Source organism: Barbus barbus (genome assembly GCF_936440315.1).
Source record: "Barbus barbus genome assembly, chromosome: 8".
Taxonomy (NCBI): domain Eukaryota; kingdom Metazoa; phylum Chordata; class Actinopteri; order Cypriniformes; family Cyprinidae; genus Barbus; species Barbus barbus.
Genome location: NC_136736.1, coordinates 28,790,120 through 28,814,141, shown reverse-complemented (window position 1 = coordinate 28,814,141; position 24,022 = coordinate 28,790,120). Strand labels below are relative to the sequence as shown.

Genomic DNA, 24,022 nt, shown 5'->3' with positions numbered 1-24,022 from the left:
ATCAAATTACAAAATAAAAGACATGAAGACAAGAACATGAAACAGAACCCCAAAAACCCCACGTTACAATTTAGGAGTAACAAGATGGCAGCAAAGAGGAGACAAACACTTTCCAGCGAAGATATAACATTTTGGAGTTATATCATGATATGGAGTTGATAAAATGATACAAACTTGATTGTCAAGATCAAAAAGTCTTATTTTTTTTTGTAACTGACAAAGTAAGAAATTTTATAACCTCTTCCACTCAACGAGTCAATGCTCTAACTGCAGAAATTAAAGTAAATTTTTTTGGTTTGGAAAAATGCAGCAATGCACCGGGTCTTCCATATTGTGGCACTAACCCCACTAAACACAACAGTGGCCAAAAGTGATGTGTGGATTTTTATTTATTTATGTAAAATGTGTTTCCATCATATTTATGCGCATAACATTTTATTGGAGAAAAACACTATCCGCCTCAAATGAGCCCATACGTTTTTTGTGCACATTTTTAGAATTTCTACGCATCTTGACATTTCCATCCTGCATTCCAAAATTAACATAAAAATAGTTGGCAACACAGCTAGTGACTGAACCCTTATGTGACAGGAACACAGCACGCGCACACACTCACGCACGCACACACAGGGCCCACTCTAAAAACAGAAAATCAGCTTTGGCATCAGGGGGAGGGGTTATCTAGGGGGTGGAGATGGGTGGGTTTAAAGTAAAGTAAAAAGTAAAGTCGTGACGTATTGTCAAGTACACAAATGCACACACACACACACACACACACACCGTGAACACACACCCGGAGCAGTGGGCAGCCATGCTGCGGCGCCCGGGGAGCAATTGGGGGTTCGGTGCCTTGCTCAAGGGCACCTCAGTCGTGGTATTGAGGGTGGAGAGAGCGCTGGACATTCAATCCCCCCACCTACAATCCCTGCCGGCCGGGGACTCGAACCCGCAACCTTTCGATTACGAGTCCGACTCTCTAACCATTAGGCCACGACTTCCCTACTACTTATATTTAGGTATATCTAATCTAGATCCAACCACACCCCCTGGATCTTGTGTTCTGCAGTGAGGACCATCTGGATGGGCCTGACAGGCACAGGCCCGCCCACTCTGATAAATAGCCCCACCCCCCCCAGTTCATTAGTCTAAATATAGGCTAAAATGTGTTAAATAATTATTGTTTAATCTATTTTAATGCAAATGCAAAACTATTACAACATCTCAAATAGCCTAGCTAAAATAAATAAAATATGTTTTTGTCTAATTCTTGATGAGTTTGATTAACAGCTTAGGCAGTTAGGTGTTATCCAGGCTGTTTTGGGCATGTTGCGCTTGTGAATTTGCACGTGTTCAATTCAGTTAGCCTGTAATCTGCAGTTGTATGTTAGAAAATGTTAGAAAAACACCAGCCATGCATAATTCTGTAAAAATTACTTTTAAAAACTCGCACTGAGGTGGAAGAGAACCCGTCCATCAGCCCGCAACTATCGGTAAGACTTTTCAGTTCCAAGAGCACGCTTAGCTGGCATTAGCGGAGTAGCGAACTAATTAACAACTCTATTTCTTTTTTTCTTTTTTTGGCAAACGTATTTGACATATTTGGCTATTTTTTTCATCTTCATGAATGAAAAGTGAATCTTTAAAGTGAATTTGACTGCACAACTGTGGAGTTAAAAAATAATATGGCTTTAAAATATTTTTTAATATATGTATATTAAAGTTAGCCTGTAGGGTTATAATTTTTCAGTATTACAAGGAACTGGAACTGTGAAATAGCTCCGTAGTGTAGCTATCACTAGAAGAGACACTAGACAATACTCGAAATCTGAAAGAGGAAGTCCAAGGCTTATAAAGCGTGTCTGAATGGATTCAGCTGAGTATGTGTAATCAGTGCATTCAGCTGTGTGTGTGCAATCAGTGCAATGGATCATGGGAACTGTAGTGTGGAGTGACATGTAAAAGTCTGTGTGGTGTGAGAGGAAAATGTAAAGAGAAGACGATGTCTGGTGGTGAGCAAACGGAAGTGCATGGAAAGCATTCGTGACAGGTATGATGTAAGCAACACAGCTATACAACAAATACAATTGATAATGTGTGTGTTAGATTTATAGTGTGCAAATAATTAAGCATTGACAATAACCAGTCGTATTGGCGGCACCGAGGGACCCCCAAGTAAAATTCTGCTTAGGGCCCCATAAAGGCTTAGGCCGGCCCTGTGTGGCTTTATTGTGTTAAAATGTTGGCTTTCCAATACAAACAGTCTCTGAGAAACTGAAGGAAATACAAAAAGTGCTGCAACCATCTACACTCTCCCAGTAGCGTTACACGGCAAGGTTTTGGGAGTGACAAACACTACAAAACGCTCAGCGATTCACAGTGATAACCACAGCGTTATGGTTTTGTGTCTCGTGCTGTAAACAAGAAACATGGATGCCAGTAGTTTAACCAGTTTGGTTTTTCATCATTTTCGATCAGCGACTAAAGTGTAGCATCTGTAATTCTGTGTCAAAGTCTCCTGAGGACAGTAAATTGTCAGAGCATCACCCCAGCTTTCTGGAAGTTGTTGGTGATTTTACAGACACGTCTTTTAAAATACATTTTCACAGCTTTTATGATTTGTCTGTCATCAACTACTGTTGTTTTCTCAGCCGATCAGGCCGTTGTTGGTTGCTGGTGGTTTCCAAACTCTTTTAATATCTGAAGAATTAATGCAACAGGACACAGCTGATCACTTAGAAAGACCTGGGAGGCAACTGTTACAATACTTATGCTCACATCAGATAGAGGGATGAAACTCTAAAAGTGCTGAACTTCTTAGCTGGTAAAACATCTATGTGTTGAAACGGCGAATAATAAAATGTGACATTCTGTAGTTTTGTCTCATATTCATATTTTAATCATATTTGTAAATGTCTTGATTTTTGTCTTTACTGATCCAATACATTTGGAGGGCACTGTATTTAGTTTATATTGGTGAGGCATTAATGTGGCTTGGTTTCGTTAGACCCTGTTGTTTTTGAGGTCTGGAAACACCCTCTTAACTTGTAATAAACAAAACTTTGCAAACATGTTTCAAGCTCACATAAAGTCCCGGGTGAAGTATCTAGTATCTAGTAAAGATAATGGCGAAAATGCAAAATCATCATGACATTTTAACTTTTAAACTTAGCAAATTTTGTGATATTTGCTCCTTTTCTTGCAGCTTCTGTACTATAAATGTACTCAATTAACGTATTAACTACTTTTTCAATAATTTACCCATATAATTTACCCAGACTTAATTATATAAAAAAGCGATATCATTTTCATATTTTTAGTGGTGGAGAATGTGAAGAAATTTAGTTCTAACACACTAAATTTCTTCAATAACTAACTAGAGTAATAAGACTTACTCATCATATGCAAAAAGAAAAGCTAAAAATATAGACAGGTTCAAGTTGTAAAGAAAAAAATGACCTTGTTTTCATGTTCATTTCATACTTGAATTCTACAAAACTTGTTTAGATTTTTACATGGTCAAAGGTGTTTTGTAAAGTTGTTTGATGTGTTTAATAAAGTATTTAATGATCAAACAAAATCCTGTCTGTTTGTTATGCCATGCATTTTTTAAAGATTATGAAAAAAATGTTATGCTCCATTTTATTTTCAAGAATTTCAGCCTTTTTTCAGACTTCATTATGAATTAATTGCATTGCACCTAAATAACTCTATCCTCACAGAAACAATGTCTTGAACTCGGAGGAAACCTTGCATCTATCCACAATCAAGTCATTCACAATTTCCTAAAGACCTTTCTGAAAAAAATATGCTAATGGATTCCTCCGAACCTGATTGGTGCTCATGATGCAATTAAGGTAACTGAATTTTAATTTCCATTAAATATCAATCCAACCGGTGTCATATTAAAGGTGGGGTATGTCATTTTTCGAAAACACTTTAGAGCCGAGTACCAAAACAAACTTGTAGCCAATCAGCAGTAAGGGGCGTGTCTACTCATGATGTGGAGGAGAAAGCGTTCAGTGAACAGCCAAGTGACAGAAAGATAGAGATGGCGGATAAAAAACAAAAGAGGAAAACGTCTGTGGAGCGATAAGGCAAGAAGTAGGACCCTTGTAAATATCGGATCAGCTTTCCAGCACTGGAGAGAACTCAAGGAGCGGAAGGCCTGCGATCGGACGCCGAGGTTGCTTTGGTTCTTCTCAATAGGTGAGTAATACCGTGTCTCCACCGGACGCGGCGCGCCGCAACAGCTAAAGTCTGCATACACTGGACGCGATAAAGCAACCATTGGAAAGCATTTGGAATTTGTGTCAGCACGTCATAAATAGAACGTGACAGCAGTTTTGTGTCAGAGATTTGTCATGCCGCGCAGCCTCCAGTGTAGACAGCATCACTGATTATAATGACTTCTATAGTATTTTGTCACGCCCCTTGCGTCCGGTGTAGACACGGTGTAACATTGGTTTTGCTTTGTTTCACAGAACTAATCGTTGCCTGATAATGGAGGAGGAAATGAAAAGTGCGTGGAGATGGGCTATGGAGGTAATATTTACATGTTGTCTATATCTTTAAAGCTATTTAACAACATTTTTATTTAGTATAAACATGTAAAGGTTTCAAACCTTGCACATTTTATTACACATTTATACTTATGGCTTCATGTTTGCACCAAAGCATATTTATATAATTATATAATTAATTTTCCTGAATAACGTAACTGAATATACACAGATGAGCAACGCTGGAATGATGCACACTGTGATACTTTTCTCAGTTTCATCTGTTACAGAACGGCTAGAATTGATTTCTAATCCTAATTTTGATTGCTAAAATAATATCTCATGTCTGTCCATCACAGATTTCTAAAGTCTCCAAATTTCTGATTATTACATGCTTTGATTTTAATGAATAAAATAAAATGAAATAGACTTTAAGCTGAAACACATCTGCACATCTGTTTTTATTTGTTGCCCTGAATCACTCTCTTTTTTTTTTTTGAGTTCCTTTTTTGAGAAATCCTGTGCTGAAAATCATGTTTATAATCCTGCTGAAAAAAAATAAATAAAGAAATCTAAAACCTATGATGGTTGGCTGGTCTTAGTTGACCAAAACCTCTCTAAAACCAGCCTGCAAACACCAGCTAAAACCAGTCAGCCAGTAGTTTTATTTTAGTTTTATTTTTTCAGACATATGTATCTGGTGTTTTTAATATGCTTTGTAGAGTTATATTTAAGCTAGCAATAATTTACACTGTTAAATATGTAAAATGTGAAAAACTATTAAGTATGTAATTTTGATTATGTTTTAAGGGATAAAGTGACAGCAGGGGAACTTTAATGAACAAAACAAACCTTGATGGTGTAGTTACGACATTTACCACGAGAGGGTACGTCTAACCTGCCAGTTACTGTCTGACTTAACCAGCCGAACCTTGACTCCTTAATATTGACTTAAATATCTTATCTCAGGGGTCTCAGAGCTACTTTTTTAAAAAATGAATGTGGCTGAGAGCTACCCATGGTACACAACACTTAAATTTCTTAAATAACGTATCGATCCAAACTGTTATAGCCTACACAGTAGTGTTAAAATGTGCTGAAAATGTTCAAAACGTAGGTACTGATATACACTGAAATCATTTTACTAGTGTTATGCCAAAAACCAACAATTAAAATTAGCAGCACTATGCACTTTTTGTTTGCATGAACTACTGAAATGTAGCACTGCATGCTGGCCAGGTCACTTCTGTAAAAGAGAGTTGGGGGAAAAAAATCAGCCTTTTTTCAGCCTTTCAGCTTTTTATGAAAAGGATGAGTCAGAATTCTAAATTATATTTAATTTGTTCCTTAAACAGTTCTACATATGCATTCTAAAACTCTGAACACTTCAGATAACATGGTAGACTATTTTCCATCCAACGGTTAAGATTTGCAACAAAATTTGCTCCAATATTCGCATAGGTTTGAACAAAATAGGCATACAGGCATAATGAAAATGTAAATCCACTGTCTGACAGCAGGTGGCACTTTCACACAAAAAACGCAACCTACTCTGCGATTTGCTCCTGCTTGAGACTCTTACTATACTTTGCTTAACGCTGAGCAGCAATATCAATCAAATACGGGTTAAATGATCACTAAAATATGAAACAGGATCATTAAAATAATGTAAAAAAAACGTCTTGGCGAACTACCTCCAATCAGAACACCAGTTCACGAGCGACAAGAAAAATTCGGATCAGGTTCGATTTTCTGCGTTTTCGCATCCTTAGCATGCATTTTGATAGGAAAGGATGGGGAGTACGAAAAAATGGAAAAACGCGAAAATTTGGACTCAGTGTGCAATGACCTTAATCATTAGGATTGTGAAGGATGGTTTACTTGTTTAGAATTAAATCAGAATTAGTCACTGGTTGTTTTATACCCCAGTGTTTACTAAGCTCAGTGTCTTATTGTGTGAATGATCAAACAGAATCAAATTAAAGATCTTAACATTATGCACTAATGCACTGTTATGCACATTATGTGTGCTTTTTGTTTTTTTTGTGTGACCTTTTGTGGCTTTTGTTTAGTTTTATTCACTTGGGTGTGTGTTTTTGTGTAAGTGTGTGTATCTGCACTGAGAGTACCAGGCTGTCCCACTCTTATTTTCCAACTTGGACAGCATTCAAAAGTGCCTCAATGCTCTCTTTGGTTTTACTGGAAAAATCAAATGTATTTACCAAGACACTGTCAACAAGTATGCCACTACCAAAACATATTCGGTCAAAAAAAAATAAAAAAACTGTAATGAAGTACATGTAATAAGGTTATTTTTTTGTGAATTGCCATTTTAATTTCTACTTATATCTAATTAAACATTAATTTAATTAAATCTACTTATCATTCATGCAAACAGGCAATACATGATTTTCCTGTCTTCCATGCATCTGGATTTTAAATACATTTGCACTACATTTAACTTAAAATTAAAAATTTTTTTTTCAAATATTTTATATAGAAATATAGAAATAAATGATATAATAATTTACAGGTGAATATTGTCTAGTACCATCAAATCCCCTGAAGATATAAAATGTTAAATAATACATTTAATTTAAACGCATCATAATATATTCTTTTTATTAAATAATTAAAAAATATATAATAATAATAACAATAAACATTGTTGTCTGCTTTGAATACCAGAGGGTTAATCGTGTTTTTGGTGTGAGAGGAGGCAGACAGACAAAAATAAAAATCAAGGTAGAGGGAGAGCACGGAGATTATTTGCTTCAGTCAGTCTGTGCTTCCTGTCCTGTGATTGGCTACTGAGTGGCAGCCCGCGCCTGGCTCCTCCCCTACGGCATGCTGGTAGGAGTTGCTTATGTCGCTGTAGTGCAGAGAGAGAGGGGGAGCGAACAGAAACGAAACGAGTCTGTGCAAAACAGCCCCCCACCCCTCCTCTACGGGAAATGGGTCTCAGGCTGATGAGTAAGGCAAGAAGCTCCTGTAGCGCTGGTGCATCTGAAGCTACGCAGCTATGGAGGAAAGGTAAGGCCCAAAATACAGACAGATACATAGAGAACAGCACAGAAAGGGAGGCTGGTTGTTTTGCAGTCGGGGAATTATGTTGCAGCATCTGCGATACACCAACGCACCATGTTTCCATGGGAAGCAAGAACGGGGGTGGGGTGGAGGAGAGGAGAGGAGATGGATGCTCACATATATACTGTGATGGAAGGTAGTACTGTTGCGTTCGCAGGCTTGTTTCTTTAGATCAAGTGGTTTTGGTGCATGTAATGCATGAAGTCTGAACTTAACCTTCGCTGTTCTATTGAAGACAGCATATGACTCATGCAATATCAGGCATTTTTTAGAATGAAAGTGAATGTTGCATCTTTCTGATAGGCCTCATGCACAGCAAAACTGCTATTTATTTCTTTACCTCTGCACCAAACCTAATACTCTGTTGATTTCATTTGTCAGGCTTTCACGTATACTTACATTTTTTGTTGGTAGCTTCTAACCAGCTGATTTAGCATGATGTCAATATGCTGTGCCCCTTGGCCTAAATGCAATGAATCTGACATAAAAAAAAATAAATAAAAAAAATCAATTTGTCTTTGCACTGAAATTTGCTTCACAATGTGTAATACTGTAATACGTATTATTTTGTAATGTCATACTTAATTAGAAACATACAGTAAAAATACAGAAAGTAGAAATATGCCATAAATATGTAGTAGAATATAATTATTTAAAACATAAAAAAAATTATATGCTGTGAAATATATAATGCTTATACAAATTAATACATTTTATGTGTATGAAATTATGCTTCTGACTCTTAGAGAAGTAAAGTTGCAATATTGAAATAGGAAGCACTTTCCATAATTAGGGAACACTGAGATTTTTTTTTTTAAACAATAGAGGCACAAATCCAATTTGTAGATAGAATGTTAGATAAACTATTTTCTCAAATTATTTTCTAGACTATTTCTGTGTGTGTGTGTACATAGATAGATATTTTAATTTATTGTTTAATGTTTTTGCAAAGCGCAGACCAGGGTTTTAAACTGTGTGATGGAAGTGCATGCTCTTCTTGTCAGCTACTGCTCTGCAGCCAGGCTGATTGCATCACTTTTCCCTTTTCCAAGAGTAGGAACCATTTCTTAAAATGTAAAGTCTCCTTGTCAGAGACTGGTTCTTGTTCATAGTCTTCTTTGGCAGCTTCAGTGCTGTTTGGCTGAAACAGGATACAAAGCATGGATCAGAGAACATGTTTCGACATTTGGGCACCTTCAGCATAAACACTGTATTTGTCTGAAGGCATCTGGCATTTCTTCTGGAGGCTTTTTGTTTTTTTTTATATGACCACATAAGAACTGATGGCCTTCCTACATTGTTCTTTAAGAATTACTGCAGTGAACTAGTTTCCTGCTGCCTACCACAGTAGTTCATGTAAATGATCCTCCTTTTTCAGGATGTTTCATCTAAGTGAATCAACCCACCAGCAAATCAATACAAGTATAGGGGTGGACCTCTTCCTACCTTTACAATCGTCAGATGAAAGCAAACTGAGAGTGAAGTGGGTGTTTCTTAATTATACTTCCAGGTGTTTTCACAATCCTAGGTCATTTGTTTTCACATTTAAGTGTTTCCAGACCAGGATGCAGTATTGAAATTGTATTTAAATACCATCTCAGAGCTTTGTGACTTTCTTTTTCATTCATAATCTTTAATCTTAATCTGTTACCCTTATAATCTTTAATGAAAAACATTAATTTACCCTCCCCCTCATAACAACATCTCTTCTATGATGGCGTGTGCACTGGCATGAGCAAACAATCCAGTCAATTTCAATTGTTCCTGTCCCCAAGAAACCGCAGCCCACCTGCCTAAACGACTATCGCCCTGTAGCCCTCACATCAGTGGTGATGAAGTGCTTTGAGAGACTGGTCAGAGACTTCATCATTGCATCACTACCAGACACACTGGATCCACTACAGTTTGCATACAGACATAACCGCTCCACGGAGGATGCCATCTCACACCTCCTCCACACCACAACAAGTCACCTGGACTGCAGAAAAGGGAATTATGTAAAAATGCTGTTTGTGGACTACAGTTCAGCGTTTAACACCATAATTCCCTCCACACTCACCTCCAAGTTGGAGGTCCTTGGTCTCAGCACATCCTTGTGCCAATGGATCTCCAGCTTCCTGAAGGACAGACAGCAAGCCGTACGGATGGGTAAACACACCTCATCCTCCATCACCCTAAGCACCGGAGCCCCTCAAGGTTGTGTTCTGAGCCCCCTGCTGTACTCACTGTACACTTATGACTGTGTGGCCACTTCCAACTCCACCACCATCATTAAGTTTGCTGATGACACTGTTGTGTTGGGCCTGATCTCAGACAACGACGAGACGGCCTACATACAGGAGATTAAGAACCTGGAGAGTTGGTGCCAGGTGAATAGTCTACACCTGAACATCAGCAAAACTAAGGAGCTGATAGTGGACTTCAGTACGAAGCAGGAGCGGTCGTACCAGCCGATCGCGATCAGCGGGACTCCAGTGGAGAGAGTGGACAGCTTCAGATACCTGGGTGTTCACATCACGCAGGACTTGACTTGGTCCTGTCATACCAGCACCCTGGTGAAGAAGGCCAGGCAGCGTCTGTACCATCTGAGACGCTTAAAGGACTTTAGACTTCCCTCTCGGGTGCTTAAGACTTTTTACACCTGCACCATCGAGAGCGTCCTGACGGGCAGCATCACTTCCTGGTTCGGGAACTGCACTATGCAGGACAGACGAGCCCTCCAGAGGGTGGTGCGTTCAGCGGAACGTACCATTCACACCGAGCTCCCTGACCTGCAGGACATCTACAGCAAGCGGTGCCTGACCAGGGCCAGGAAGATAGTGAAGGACCTCAGCCATCCCAACAATGGACTCTTTTCTCTGCTGCGTTCAGGGAGACGCTTCCGCTCCATGAAGGCGAACACAGAGAGAATGAGGAGGAGCTTCTTCCCGCAGGCCATTCGGAGTCTAAACCACTCTCCACTCTAATCACATCACCCCACACTTCCACTTTGCACATTTTTCAAGTACAATCTGCACTAATTTGTAGAAGGTTACGAAAGGATAAATGAGTGGGACTTACATGCCATTTGTCTTTGTCTTTAGTATCCTTTTACTCACTTATACACTTTACTGCACTGCACAGCACAGCACACGGACACTTTATCACTGACATACACTTTACTTTTTATAGAATCTATATAGAATCATATTCTATTTTTTATTCTCATATCTATTTGTTATTTTATTTTATTGCTAGTTTATTCTGTATATATGTTTACTGTACTTTTTCTATTTGTATTTTTGTAAACTTGAGGTTTTTCTAATTTTGTTGGACAATTTGTTGGACAGTCGTACAATACATTTCACTACATGTCGTACTACGTATGTATATGTATGTGACAAATAAAATTTGAATTTGAATTTGATTTACTATTTCATGCTGACTTCAAATAAAAGTTTGTTGTTTGTCAAATTAATTTTCATCCAGGCCAAGATTTCCATAACTGTAATTAGAGTTATGAAAAGAGTTGATGAAAAGCTGATAGTTACTGCTAAATGAATACATGTAAATGTAAGTTACTCAATCATTAAATAAAAAAAAAAAAAAAAAAAAGAATAAAAAAGCCCATCAAAATAAAATACGTACTAAAGAAATATTTTTAGTTCTTTTGCTGACAAAAAGTTTGGGAATCCCAGTTATAATCAAAAAAGCAGTTTTGCTTATTGTTTGTAGCAATGGCAGCTACCTGGCTAATCGGCTAGCGGTATTTTAAGCTTGCAAGTTATTAAGTTAGCAGTGTGCTAAGCTAGCTGACTAATCAAAGTTAAGATAACAAGATAAATGGTTAGTAGACTAAACAGCTAGTTTGCTAACTGGTTAGCTTGATAGTATTTTTAAAGGATTCTCAGGTTGACTATCTACGTTTTCTGAAAGTTTAGCACCTATATTCACTGACCACTATTTTTGAGCCCCAATTTTATATCGATTATTATTATTTTTTAAAATTTATAGATTTGCAACGTAACGCTGGCTGTGAAAGCTCATGGTTGTGACAGGTTAGTGCTTGTGCCATCATGAGAATGACATGTCCTATTTGTTCTGTGAGCTGACAGGAAAACTATCGGGTGCTTTTGGATCTTCTGTCCAGAATGCATGAGTGGTTTTACCCTGGGGAGATTCTGCTACAGTAACTCTAAATAGTCCTTCACAAAATCGCTTGCTTGCCTTTGCCAGGATCCTTATGGTTAACGTTCCTTGTCCTGTGTCATTATGATCTCTGAGATGGAAAGAGGGGCTCTGGTTCTAACACTGAGAGCTTTTTGTGATAGAAATGGCATTGTCTGAAGAGTAATGACATATGGCAGCTCAATATTCCATTTCCTTGTATTACATCATCATATGAGCATTATCTTTTCATCCGAATGAATTCGCCCATGACCTCATTCCCATTCAAGTTTAAATTCCCAAGTAACTTACTTTATCAGTATTCATGAGTAGTTGTGCGTTTTGAATAATTTTCCAGTGATTATGTGGGGTTCTATCACAACATATTACTTCCTTTGAATGTGAGTGCTTGTAGTTAAATTGTGACCCTATTTCAGTTACCTTTTCAATGAAAACTAAAAATGTTGTGGGAAATAAATGACTGAACCAGCTGTTATCCAAAGCAAATAGAGTCATTATTGTAATGTTTAGTCGTTTAATCATGTTCTGCCTAAATCTTCATTAGTCTGAAATCCATTCGCTTGACAACATGGGAAACATCCATTTATTTCAGTCAAAATTCACTGTCTGTTTTTACAGTGGGCATGAATGGAAGCTGTTAAAGGATTAGTTCACTTCCAGTATGAAAATTTCCTTATTTACTCACCCCCAAGTCATCCAAGATGTTCATGTCTTTCTTTCTTCAGTCGCAAAGAAATTAAGTTTTTTGAAGAAAACATTCCAGGATTTTTCTCCATATAATGGACTTCAATGGTGGCCAATGGTTTGAAGGTCCAAATTGCAGTTTCAATGCAGCTTCAAAGGCCTCTACATGATCCCAGCCGAGGAATAAGGGTCTTATCTATCAAAACCAACATTTATCTTCTAAAAAAAATAAATAAATCACATTTATGCAATGCATTTGCGTCTTCACACATTCCGTAATCACGTTGGAAAGGTCACGCATGGTTAGTTCTACGTCTGTGTACTTTGGTTCAAAAAGGAGGGTAGGTTGAAAAACTCAATCTCATTTTCTCCTGCAACTTCAAAATCATCCGACATCATTGTTCTACCCTTTTTTTTTGTAAAATGAGTTTGATTTTCTTTGCACATTTGCTTTATAAACACTGAGTTGGTGCGTCCGCCTACGTCACGTGTGACCTTTCCAACATGACTATGTAATACGTGAAGTCGAGCTATAGTGTAAGACAAGCCTTTGAGGTTAAAAAGTGTATAAATTGTATATTTTTTAGAAAATGACAGATCATTTCGCTAGATAAAACCCTTATTCCTCGACTGGGCTCATGTAGAGCCCTTTGGACCTGCTCTTAAACTGCAGTTTGGACCTTCAGTTCGCTGATCCCCATTGAAGCCCACTATATGGAAACAAATCCTGGAATGTTTTCATCAAAAACCTCAATTTCTTTTCAACTGAAGAAAGAGAGACCCCATCTGTTGGGAAAATACACGTCTGAAATCAGTACCAAAGATCATGGTACACCTAGAAAAAAGAAAGGACTTGTGTGTTTGTTCTCTGCCCTGTGTCTGGGTCAGAATATTACAGCCTTCTGTAAATTATTAATTAAGTTAAAGGATTAGTTCACTTTTTAAAAAAACTTTTGTTAAAAATATAAATTATTAATTAAGATAATGTGGTAAAGAGTACAGTATATTTAAACTTGCATATTTAATTCTTCAAAGCAGCTGGACTTGATAACAACAAAGTGGCAGTGAACAAAGTGAACTTCACACACATTTTTAACACTGCTCATATTTTGTGGTGGATTGTGGTATTATACACTATTTAAAAAGTTTGGGGTCGGTAAAATTAATATTTTTTGATAGAAATTTCTTATGCTCACTAAGGCTGCATTTATTTGATGGAAAATACAGTAACACAGTAATATTTTGAAAAATTATTACAATTTAAAATAACCATTCTGTTTATATATATTTTGAAATCTAATTTAATCCTGTGATGTCAAAGCTCAACTTTCAACATCTTTACTCCAGTCTTCAATGTCACATGATCCTTTAGAAAATCCTTCTAATATGCTGACTTGATGCTCAAGAAACATTTCTTATTATTATTACAGTTGAAGACATAAAAAGCATCCTGTTGAAATGTGTTCAGAAATACTTCAGCTTTGAGACTGTGCTCATTAACGTGCTTTAAGAACATAAATTGCAGAATGAGAAAATATTCATGTGACTGCAGCACTTGTGAATTGCCAACTTAGGCTACCATAGTAACCTGTAGGTCTCTGTCAATTTGGTGTAACCCAGTGAGATTATTTTTAACTCTCATTCATGTTCCATGTAAATTCATTTACCATGGTATCATGGCAATGTGCTTTTAGACATACAGATACATGGTTGTGTGTTTATTTTTCCTGCTTTTCTACATACTACAGGGTTTTTGTGTGTATGTGTTTGTGTTTATGTGTGTGTTTTCATTTATGCTCCCTCTTTTTCTTTAGGGCCCAGTGTCAATTGAGGGGAGACTGTAATTGGCCCCTGCAACCTGTGGTCTGTTTGTGTCTCCAGTGGATCACCTTCTTCCCTTAATATCCCTGCATTATATAAGAATACACACATTTATATGCACAACGCCTAAGCTTCATCTCTCTTAAGGTGAGAGAACTTATTTTTATGAAGTCTTACATTACACCAGATTTCTTCATTTGTTATATGCTTATGTTAAATACTTAACCTGACTTCCACTAACTTTATGGCTTTTATGCTGTATTTCTTATGGAAAATATTCCCAGTACTGCAAAATGGCAAATCACACTTGTGAGATATAGTCACAGTTATGAAACTGAATGAAACTGAACTGTATGTACGTTTTACTTTTAAATATCAATTTCAAAATCAATGTAATGCTACACTGACTTCTAAGGAGAATGATTTCTGTTTCTTTCTCATGCTCCCCCCAAACTGTCTGTTCTGAGAGTATGTAAGTTTGGTTAACGGGTATGAAATTCCACAAAAAGGGATGATTGCTTTACGGCAGCAACAAATGCACATGTACAGCTATCCATGCAATTTATGGGGCTTCAAAGTCGCAAACACACAGAAAACAACATACAGTTGCTTTTAAATTTTAAATTAATATTCATCAAACTATTTTCCTCAAAAATAATGTACTATTAAAACTCTTAGTTAAGGATGTCCCATATTGTTTTTATCCTGTTTCAGGTTTGTGCTTTCTGCGTCCTTGTATTGTGGGTGCAGTTACATCTTCCAACCGCATGGAGACGCAGCAGGCTTCTCCTGACAGCAGCAGTGAGGAATGTACTGTACTAGAGGCTCTGCCTGGCAAGGGAACAGTGCTAATTTGCTCTCAACACAAAGGAAAAGTGAGACCTATTTCAATACACACATTCACATAAACACACACACACACTTACCATAAATTGATTGCACAGATGGGTGAAATATCTCTCACAGGCAGTGTTTTCCCATGAGCATAAACTTTCTGTCCCAGAAAAACAAGTGTACCTTTATCTCAGCTGGTTCCTCTATAAATATCATAAGTTGAATATAAAATGAAGCTAATAGGTTAGGGAACAGTTAGGATGACAGTTCCTACAGAAAGTATTTCTCACAATTTGTATGTGTTTTTTAATTATATTATATTATATCATGGCATGTAGCACCTGAAATGCATCCTACTTATTCCCATAAAAGATAATGAGCTTATTTTCAAGCATCACAAGTTTACTACAAGACAAGCCTATCTTGAAGGAGGGATCAATGAAAAGGCCATCACAGTAAATAGAATAGTAATCTATTAATTGTGGTTCACTCGTATGGCCTTTTTCAGCAACCAATTTTGATTCAGATACTCTGAGAACATGCAGTAGCCTTATTTAAGCAATATCATATTGAAATAAATCCAAAAGAAGCCTATGCTGCATCTGAAATCAAATGCTTCCCTACTGTATATTATGCAAAAAACAGTATGGCAAAAGTAGAATGCCCGAATTCACAGTAGGCGAAAAATACCTGATTCTGAAGCACGCATTACTTTCCCATGAGGCCACAGGAGAGGATTTGTGAATTACATTGAAGTGGCACAGCTGACGTTTGTAGGTCACGTGACAGTGACAACATAGCAAATGTAGTATGTCCAAATTTTTCTTTCTTTCTTTTTTTTTTCAGATAAACATTTGCATTCGTGAAGCAGGTTCAAACTTAAACGTCGTACCTACTCAGACAGCATGCAATTTTGGATGCAACAATTTAATTTACATAATGGGGAATTTTAATAGAAATGATTTTAGAAAAAAAAAGATAGAATAGAGAAGTATAGAAATATATTTAGAAAACAATATAAAAGAAAGATTTATAGAAATAATTTTCGTAACAATTAATAAATGGAAAATAGAAGAGAGATAATTAAAAAAAAAAAGCTATTTGAACAGTTTTCTGAATTATTTTAATATAAATAAATTTATTAAAAAAATAATTAATGGGCACTTAAAAAAAACAAAAACATTTGACAAAATAGAAAATCTATTGACATGTTTTTGTACATTTAAAAATGTCTCTGTTATTTTTCTGTGCTGTATTCAGGTGTCTGCATTGTACTGTTTATCCTGTGAGAATTCAGTATGTGAGGACTGTGTGAATGGAGAACATGCTGAGCACCCCACTGATTCACTGGAAAATATTGTGGACCAACAGCTAGCGGCATTGCAGGACAGAGTGGATTCAGCCAAGAACAGGTGTTCCCATGATGCACATCATGTCATTCTCAGTACTGTAAAATAAATAGGCTTACAAATAAGAAGGCCCACACAGAATATACACATGTACCTCTTCTGACACTTTCATCCACCAATAAGATCAATTTTGCCACACATTTTACCATTTTTAAATCCATTCTACAAATTTTGCCTTACCATCAGTACAGAAAAAAGAATAAGTCTGCAGATTACATGTGGGCCTCAGACTAAGAAAAAAAATCTCTCTCCTAATTGCTTAATTCATTAACTGATTGCTTAATGATTTAGTGTTTATGTCTTCAACAATGGTAGATAGATGAAACGACAGATGAATGGATATTTAATGGACCTATTTAACTAACTCACAGGCTTCCTCAGATCAGAGAGGCAGTTCAGAGTTTGAGAGACATTCTGCAGCAGTTGAACTCTCAGCGGAGCTCCATAGAGGAAGACATCCACTCCTCCTTCAGCGAGCTCCACAAAACCCTCGATACACGCAAGAGCGTCCTGCTCATGGAGCTGGAAGTCACTTATGGACTGAAGCAGAAGGTATGTGCACAGAAGATTCAACTCACAATCGTTTGCATGTTACTAAGCTAACAGCATGATACTATAATAAGCATTAAAATACACGCTTCACAAAACAACTAGCTGTAAATAAAATAATTTTAAGTTTTTTATATATTTTATTTCACGTCAGCTAATGCTTATTTTCCAGTAATGAATTTGAATTGAAATAACGAATCTAAAATAATGAATTTGTTTTTGTTTTAGTTTCAGTTAATGATAATAACCCTGACAAGGCTGCATTTATTTGATTAAAAATACAGTAAAAACTGTAATATTGTGATATATTATGTTTTCTATTTAAATGTTTTGATATCCTGATTTTGTTTTGTTTTTTTAATTTCTTATTATTATGTTGAAAATATTATTTACCATTTCTAAAAAGTATATTAGCATGTTACCTGAATATAAAATAAATAAAATAGAGATAAAACTTAGGAATTTTCATTAAGCAGCTAATCTTTTGAAACATTGCTCATGCTTAATTTTTTTTATCCTAAAGGTATTGCAGGCTCAGTTGGACACTCTTCTGCAGGAGGAAGCTGCCATTAACTATAACTGCGGTCTGACCGGTGAAGCCCTGGACGGGGAAAACAAGGCTGTCATACTGCAGACCCATAAAGACGTAGGAGAGAGACTCAGTGACCTGGCCAGCCAGGGCCTTCCTCTTCAGCCTGAGGAAAACGACCAGCTGGATCTCATGATGGAGATCGAAGGACTTCGCAAGTCCGTCCACAACCTGGGGACTATCGTCACCACCAATGCCGTGGCCAGTCAGACCGAGGCGTCGGGGGAGGGTCTGGAACAGTGCGTTGTGGGCCAGCCGGCAACTGTTATCATAACCACAAGAGACAAGTCTGGAGGACTGTGTAAGACGGGTAACGCCATCATCTCAGCTGAAGTCTGCACGCCGGATGGCAGCGTTGCAGACGGCGAAATTGTGGACCATAAAAATGGAACGTATGAATTCCAATACACGGTGAAGAAAGAGGGAAATTTTAGTCTAGCGCTTAGACTTTATGATCAGCATATTAAAGGAAGCCCCTTCCAGTTAAAGGTCACCAGCTCTCCGGATGATTCTCCAACCACCACCACCGCAGCCAATGCTGCATCCACGGGTTCCAGCGATGGTGGGGCGCGGAAACGGAGCGCTAAGTCTCCGGGGAGCCGAAGCCGGCAGAAGGGCGTCAGACAGGGAGGAAGCTTGTTCAGCACCCCAAAAAAGAGAGTGAACCCGATCGAGGATGACCTCATTTTTAGAATAGGTACATGCATTGAAAGACTAATGAATGGGGTTTAATAAATCATGAGCTGCTTTTTCCCTGATGAAAATGCCAACAGCCTCACTAGTTTTGCTGCCTCTTACATCTAGAGTTGCACTAAACCATTATCGTCATATTACATTTACATTTAGTCATTTAGCAGACGCTTTCATCTAAAGCGACTTACAAATGAGTAACATTGATATAGTTTTTGGTAATAATATGGTTATTTTTTTTCACAATTTTAACTTTTTTCATTTTAATTTTAGTTAAAGTTTTAATAATTTTGTTGTGCTTTTGTTATTTTTATAAGTTTTTGTTTCTTTCTGAATGTCTTTATAAATGTATTAGTTTTAGTTGATTTAATTTCAGTTGTTTTAGTACTACATTAAACTGAAATATTGAAAGGTTTTTATATATTTCAGTTAAAGTTTGTGTCGAATAACTTTTTTTTTCATTAACAATTATAACCCTTTCACAGGTTTGGGGTTGGTAATATTTTTTTAAATGTTTTTGAAGTCGTCATGCTCACCAAGGATGCATTTATTTGATCAAAAATATAGTAAAAACAGTAATATTGCAAAATATTATTACAATTTGCAGTAACTGTTTATTATTTGCATATATGTTAAATGTCATTTATTCTTGTGATGCAAAGCTGAATTTTCAGCATCATTACTCCAGTCTTCAGTGTCACATGATCCTTCAGAAATCATTTTAATATGTTGATTTGGTGCTCAAGGAACATTTATTTATTGTCAATGTTGAAAACAGTATTGCTGCTTAATATTATTGTGGAAACCATGATACATTTTATTTCCAGGATTCTTTCATGTGTAGAAAGCTTAATGAACTCATTTTAAAAAAAAATAGAAATAATTTTAACATTGCAAGTTTTTTACTTTAAAAAAACTTACTGACCCAAACTTTTGAACAGTAGTATAACTACCATAAACCAGCCTAGACCAGCATGGAAGTGCATGTTAACATGCATACTTGTACCTCAGCTAAAATATAAATAACCCCGAATAAATCCAGAAGAACATCTTTAGATTACATGACCTAAAATAAAAAATGAAAATCCCTAGCATAACCACCTTTGGATGTTCTTCATCCCAAGTCTTTAAAACAACATCTGTTTGTTTTATAGGAACAAAAGGGAGGAATAAAGGAGAGTTCACTAACCTCCAAGGAGTAGCGGCTTGTTCAGAAGGAAAAATCTTAATTGCAGACAGTAACAATCAGTGTGTGCAGGTAAGAACCCCCCCGTCATGGAAACTGGATACAGAATATCTTCATGCAGAATCTGATAACTGAACCCAATCCTTTGTTGATCAGATATTTTCAAATACAGGAGAGTTTCAGAGCCGGTTCGGAGTGCGTGGCCGTTTACCGGGGCAGCTGCAGCGGCCCACTGGAGTAGCTGTGCATCCAAACGGGGACATCATCATTGCCGACTATGACAATAAGTGGGTTAGCATCTTCTCCAGTGAGGGCAAATACAAGGTCAGTTATATTTAGTTAATACTCACAAGCAGTGTGCAATTGTTTCATTATGAATTGTCTCTGGAAATAAACTTTAGTTTTATTGACAATATTCTGACTTTTCTGAAGGCTAAGCTGGGCTCAGGAAGGCTGATGGGCCCAAAAGGTGTATCTGTGGATCAGAACGGTCACGTTATCGTTGTGGACAACAAGGCCTGTACGGTTTTCATCTTTCAGCCCAGCGGGAAACTCGTCACTAAGTTTGGTAGCAGGGGAAACGGTGACAGACAGTTTGCAGGTAGGTACAGGTCTGTAGCATCTGAGGAAGGGCTGCAGACTGCATTGTAACATACAGATGCCAATGAGTTGATACAATTATGTGATCTAATCATTCATTGGTTCTGTATGAATTTAACCTAGCCCTTCCTTTCCACGTAGGCCCACACTTTGCAGCAGTCAACAACAATAATGAAATAATCATCACAGACTTTCATAACCACTCTGTTAAGGTAAGTTTCCTAACAATGTCATCACAAATATTACCATGGTGTGACATGTTCAATAGAGTGTATTTTTTATTTTATTCCTAATGTGTAATATTCTGTAATCTTTCTAATGTTCCTATATATTATTTCTCTAATAGGTATTTAATGCAGATGGAGAATTCTTGCTGAAATTTGGCTCAAATGGCGAAGGGAACGGACAGTTCAATGCTCCCACAGGGGTTGCTGTGGATGTCAATGGGAACATTATTGTGGCAGACTGGGGAAACAGTCGAATACAGGTAATGAGTCCTTGTGAAGTCTGTTATTAACTTTGACAAACACAAAGGTTAGTCAATATAAACTGCCCCCTATCTAGACAGAAACATTTAGCTAGCACCTTAAAATCTGATGTAATCAAAGTCAGTCTCCAATAGCTTACTTTTAAGAATGGTACTTTCTTAATAAGAATCTTAATAGTTGTCTTAAAAACCTTCACCTTGTGATTGTGACGTCAGTGTTTCATTATTTAATTTCTGTTCTGCACTTGGAAACACTTCTGATTTTTATCCTAGCTTTTAAATTAACTCACAACACTAATTGAGTCAGTTGACAATGTTTTGAAAGCAACATTTTTTTAATGTTTTTGAAAAGAAAGCTTCTTACGCTCTCCAAAGGCGGCGTTTATTTGAAAAATACAGTAAAAACAGTAATATTGTGAAATATTATTACAATTTAAAATAACTGTTTTCTATTTTACTAGATTTTAAAACATAATTTATTCCTGTGATGACAGCTGAATCCTTCAGAAATCATTCTAATATGCTGATTTGAAACATTTCTTATTATCATCAATGTTGAAAACTGTTGTGCTGCTTCATATTTTTGTGGCATCTATCTATCAGGATTCTTTGAAGTATAGACATTTCAAAAGAACAGCGTTTTATTAGAAACAGAAATCTTCTGTAACATACTTTACTGTCAATTTACTGATGGTTTAATGAATCCTGCTGAAGAGAAGTATTCAGTTCTTTCAAAAAGAAAAATCTTACTGAGCTTAAACTTTTTGAATAGTAGTATATAGTTGTCTCTACACATTTAAACTGTGTATTTTAACATATATATATATACTGTAAATATATCAAAACTTAATTTTTGATTAGTAATATGCTATATGCTAATATTACTGAGAACTTAATTTGGACAACATTAAAGGCGATTTTCTCAATATTTTGATTATTTTGCACTTTCAGATTCAAGATTTTCAAATAGTTGTATCGAAAGCTTATTTATTCAGCTTTCATGTGATTGTATAAATCTCAATTTCGAAAAATTGACCCTGGTTTTGTGGTCCAGGGTCACATATATTAAATGCAAACTTACAACCCAGAACATTATAAAATGTAATTCAGGAATCATTCTCAGGTGTTTGACGGAAGTGGATCGTTCCTGTCCTACATCAATACGGCGGCAGACCCTCTCTACGGGCCGCAGGGTCTCGCTCTGACCTCAGATGGCCATGTTGTGGTGGCTGATTCTGGGAACCACTGCTTTAAAGTGTACCGCTACCTGCAATGACTTCAGAGAGACTCTAGATGGAAAGAGAATCAAAGTCATACTGTATGTGTCCAAATCTTGCACTTAATGTAATGTAATGGTATTCTTCCTCAGTGGTTTTCACATATTTTTGTATTTGTTACTATTGTCGGGTGACCTTCTATGAAGACTACAGCTTGTAAACACTGTTATGGGATGCCTTGGAATGCCTTTGCCAAACCTCCACACTCTACACTGTGGAAATACTGAGACATCAGAATGCATTGGTGAGTGAACTACTACCTAAGCTGAAACTCTGCGCCTGTGTGCTGCATATGTGGACCATGCATGCGCCGCCAACTTTTGGACACATCCGAGCTCCGTCTGACTTCTAGGATGCTGTTAGAACACTATCTCAACACTTTTATGAACCTTTTGATAGGGACATGTTAAAGAGATACTCGTATCCCTACAGCCAAGAGAGCAGACAGCGATATCTCATGTCTTCAAGCTTTAGCACTCCCTCCTTGACCTGTTTGTATCGTTCAGTTGACTAATAAACGAATGGTCAAAAGTTTGGAATAACTATGATTTCTTTAATGTAATAAAGTATTTTAAGCTCATCAAGGCTGCATTTATTTGATCAAAAATAATTACAGTTTAAAATAACTGTTTTCTATTTAAATAAATTTAAAATATAATTAATTCCTGTGATGGTAAAACTGAATTTTTAGCATCATTACTTCAGTCTTAAGTGTCACATGATCCTACAGAAATCATTCTGATTTGCTGCTCAAGACACATTTCTTAACATTAACAAGGTTGAACAATTGTGCTGCTTAATAATTTTGTGGAAACCAAGATAAACTACTAATCAAAACTTTGAGATGGGGAAAATTAAAAGAAAAGATAATAAATTCTGTTATTCAACAAGGATGCATTCAGTTATTTAAAAGTGACAGTAAAGACTTTTAAAATATTACAAAATGTTTATATTTCAATTAAATTGTTAATCAAGGAATCCTGAAATAAGTGTATCAAAGTTTCCACAAACATACAATAATTACACAACAGCGATAATTGTTTTCAACATTGCTAATAATAAGAACCATTATTGATAATTGAGCACCAAATCAGCGTATTAGAACGATTTCAGAAGGTGATTTCCGTGAAAGAATGATTTCTTGATGTGACACTGAAGACTGGACTAATGATGCTGAAAATTCAGCTTTGCCATCACAGGAATACATTCAAATGGAAAACAGTTATTTTAAATTGTTATAATATTTAACAGTATTATTCTTTTTACTGTATTTTTTTTTTTAATCAAATATATACAACATTGGCGAGCATAAGAGACTTAACAACACTCAATAACATTTAACATTAAAAAAAAAAAAATCAAAATTATTCAAAATGTTTGACTGGTAGTGTTGGCCTGATTTTAGTTTCACAAACTCTGATCATATTCCACTTGTGTCTGTTTAATTCATCACTTTCAGTCCAATCAGTGCAACTGCAATATGCAAAATTACAGTGTGGTATTGAAACATCACCAACATTTGAATTATGTGTTGTGTGTAAGAGACTTAACAGTAGACTACACAACGCACTGTTGCCTTGCATACTTATAGAATGAAACTAGCAGCATTATGGTTCTTTATTTAGAAAATATTAGGACTCTCTATTTTCCTTACAAATACTATTAAAAACTGGAAATATCTCTATATTTGTGTATTTATCATAAATTACGTTTCAAAGAAAAGATTTTTGGGTTTCCACTGCAAACGTAGTTAAAAGCCACTGATTTTGATTTGTCGATCATTCTCTTGTGTATCCCAGGATTCTTAGAGGCATGATTCACATACTGTAGTAGTAATGATGTCATACAAATTCAATCATAACTGAATGGCAATAGTATTTCATCATCATAACAATGCAAAGGTCATTTTGTGTTCTTGCTTTTATATTCAAATTCCAGAATGTTTATTTTGTTTTGGTACAGTTAGTCTGTACTGTAAATTGTTTGCATATGCTGATTTGATTTATTTTCTGTATATAAGGATTGTATGTAAAGAATGTTTGGTATGTTCATCAGAAAATAATTTTACTTGAATGTTATTACGTCTGTACAAAAAAGATCAGCCTTAACATTTACATCTGGCAACATTTATCATTTTTTTTTC

The 24,022-nt window shown here is 36.4% G+C and overlaps 1 protein-coding gene across 2 annotated transcripts; it reads left to right on the top strand.

The window, feature by feature from the left end:
- Positions 1–7,365: 7,365 nt before the first annotated feature.
- Positions 7,366–23,224, top strand: trim2b (tripartite motif containing 2b). 2 transcript variants are annotated; one of them, XM_079423356.1, is made up of 13 exons: positions 7,366–7,532; positions 14,252–14,405; positions 14,973–15,133; positions 16,353–16,504; positions 16,873–17,053; positions 17,574–18,336; positions 19,484–19,587; positions 19,672–19,839; positions 19,948–20,116; positions 20,257–20,327; positions 20,462–20,602; positions 21,726–21,920; positions 22,026–22,162. In XM_079423356.1, the coding sequence occupies exons 3-12, from the start codon at positions 15,026–15,028 to the stop codon at positions 21,876–21,878; spliced, it is 2,010 nt and encodes a 669-aa protein (XP_079279482.1). In that variant the 5' UTR covers positions 7,366–7,532; positions 14,252–14,405; positions 14,973–15,025; the 3' UTR covers positions 21,879–21,920; positions 22,026–22,162. The 2 variants fall into 2 exon arrangements, with proteins under 2 accessions (XP_079279482.1, XP_079279481.1); XM_079423355.1 differs by having other exon boundaries at positions 21,726–23,224.
- Positions 23,225–24,022: the final 798 nt, after the last annotated feature.

Excerpts from the sequence above, each read along its gene's own strand:
- trim2b (XM_079423355.1), top strand. The coding sequence starts at position 15,026 with ATGGAGACGCAGCAGGCTTCTCCTGACAGCAGCAGTGAGGAATGTACT. Across the intron at positions 15,134-16,352 it reads GCTCTCAACACAAAGGAAAA|GTGTCTGCATTGTACTGTTT; the intron begins GTGAGACCTATT and ends TGCTGTATTCAG. Across the intron at positions 20,328-20,461 it reads TTCATAACCACTCTGTTAAG|GTATTTAATGCAGATGGAGA; the intron begins GTAAGTTTCCTA and ends TTTCTCTAATAG.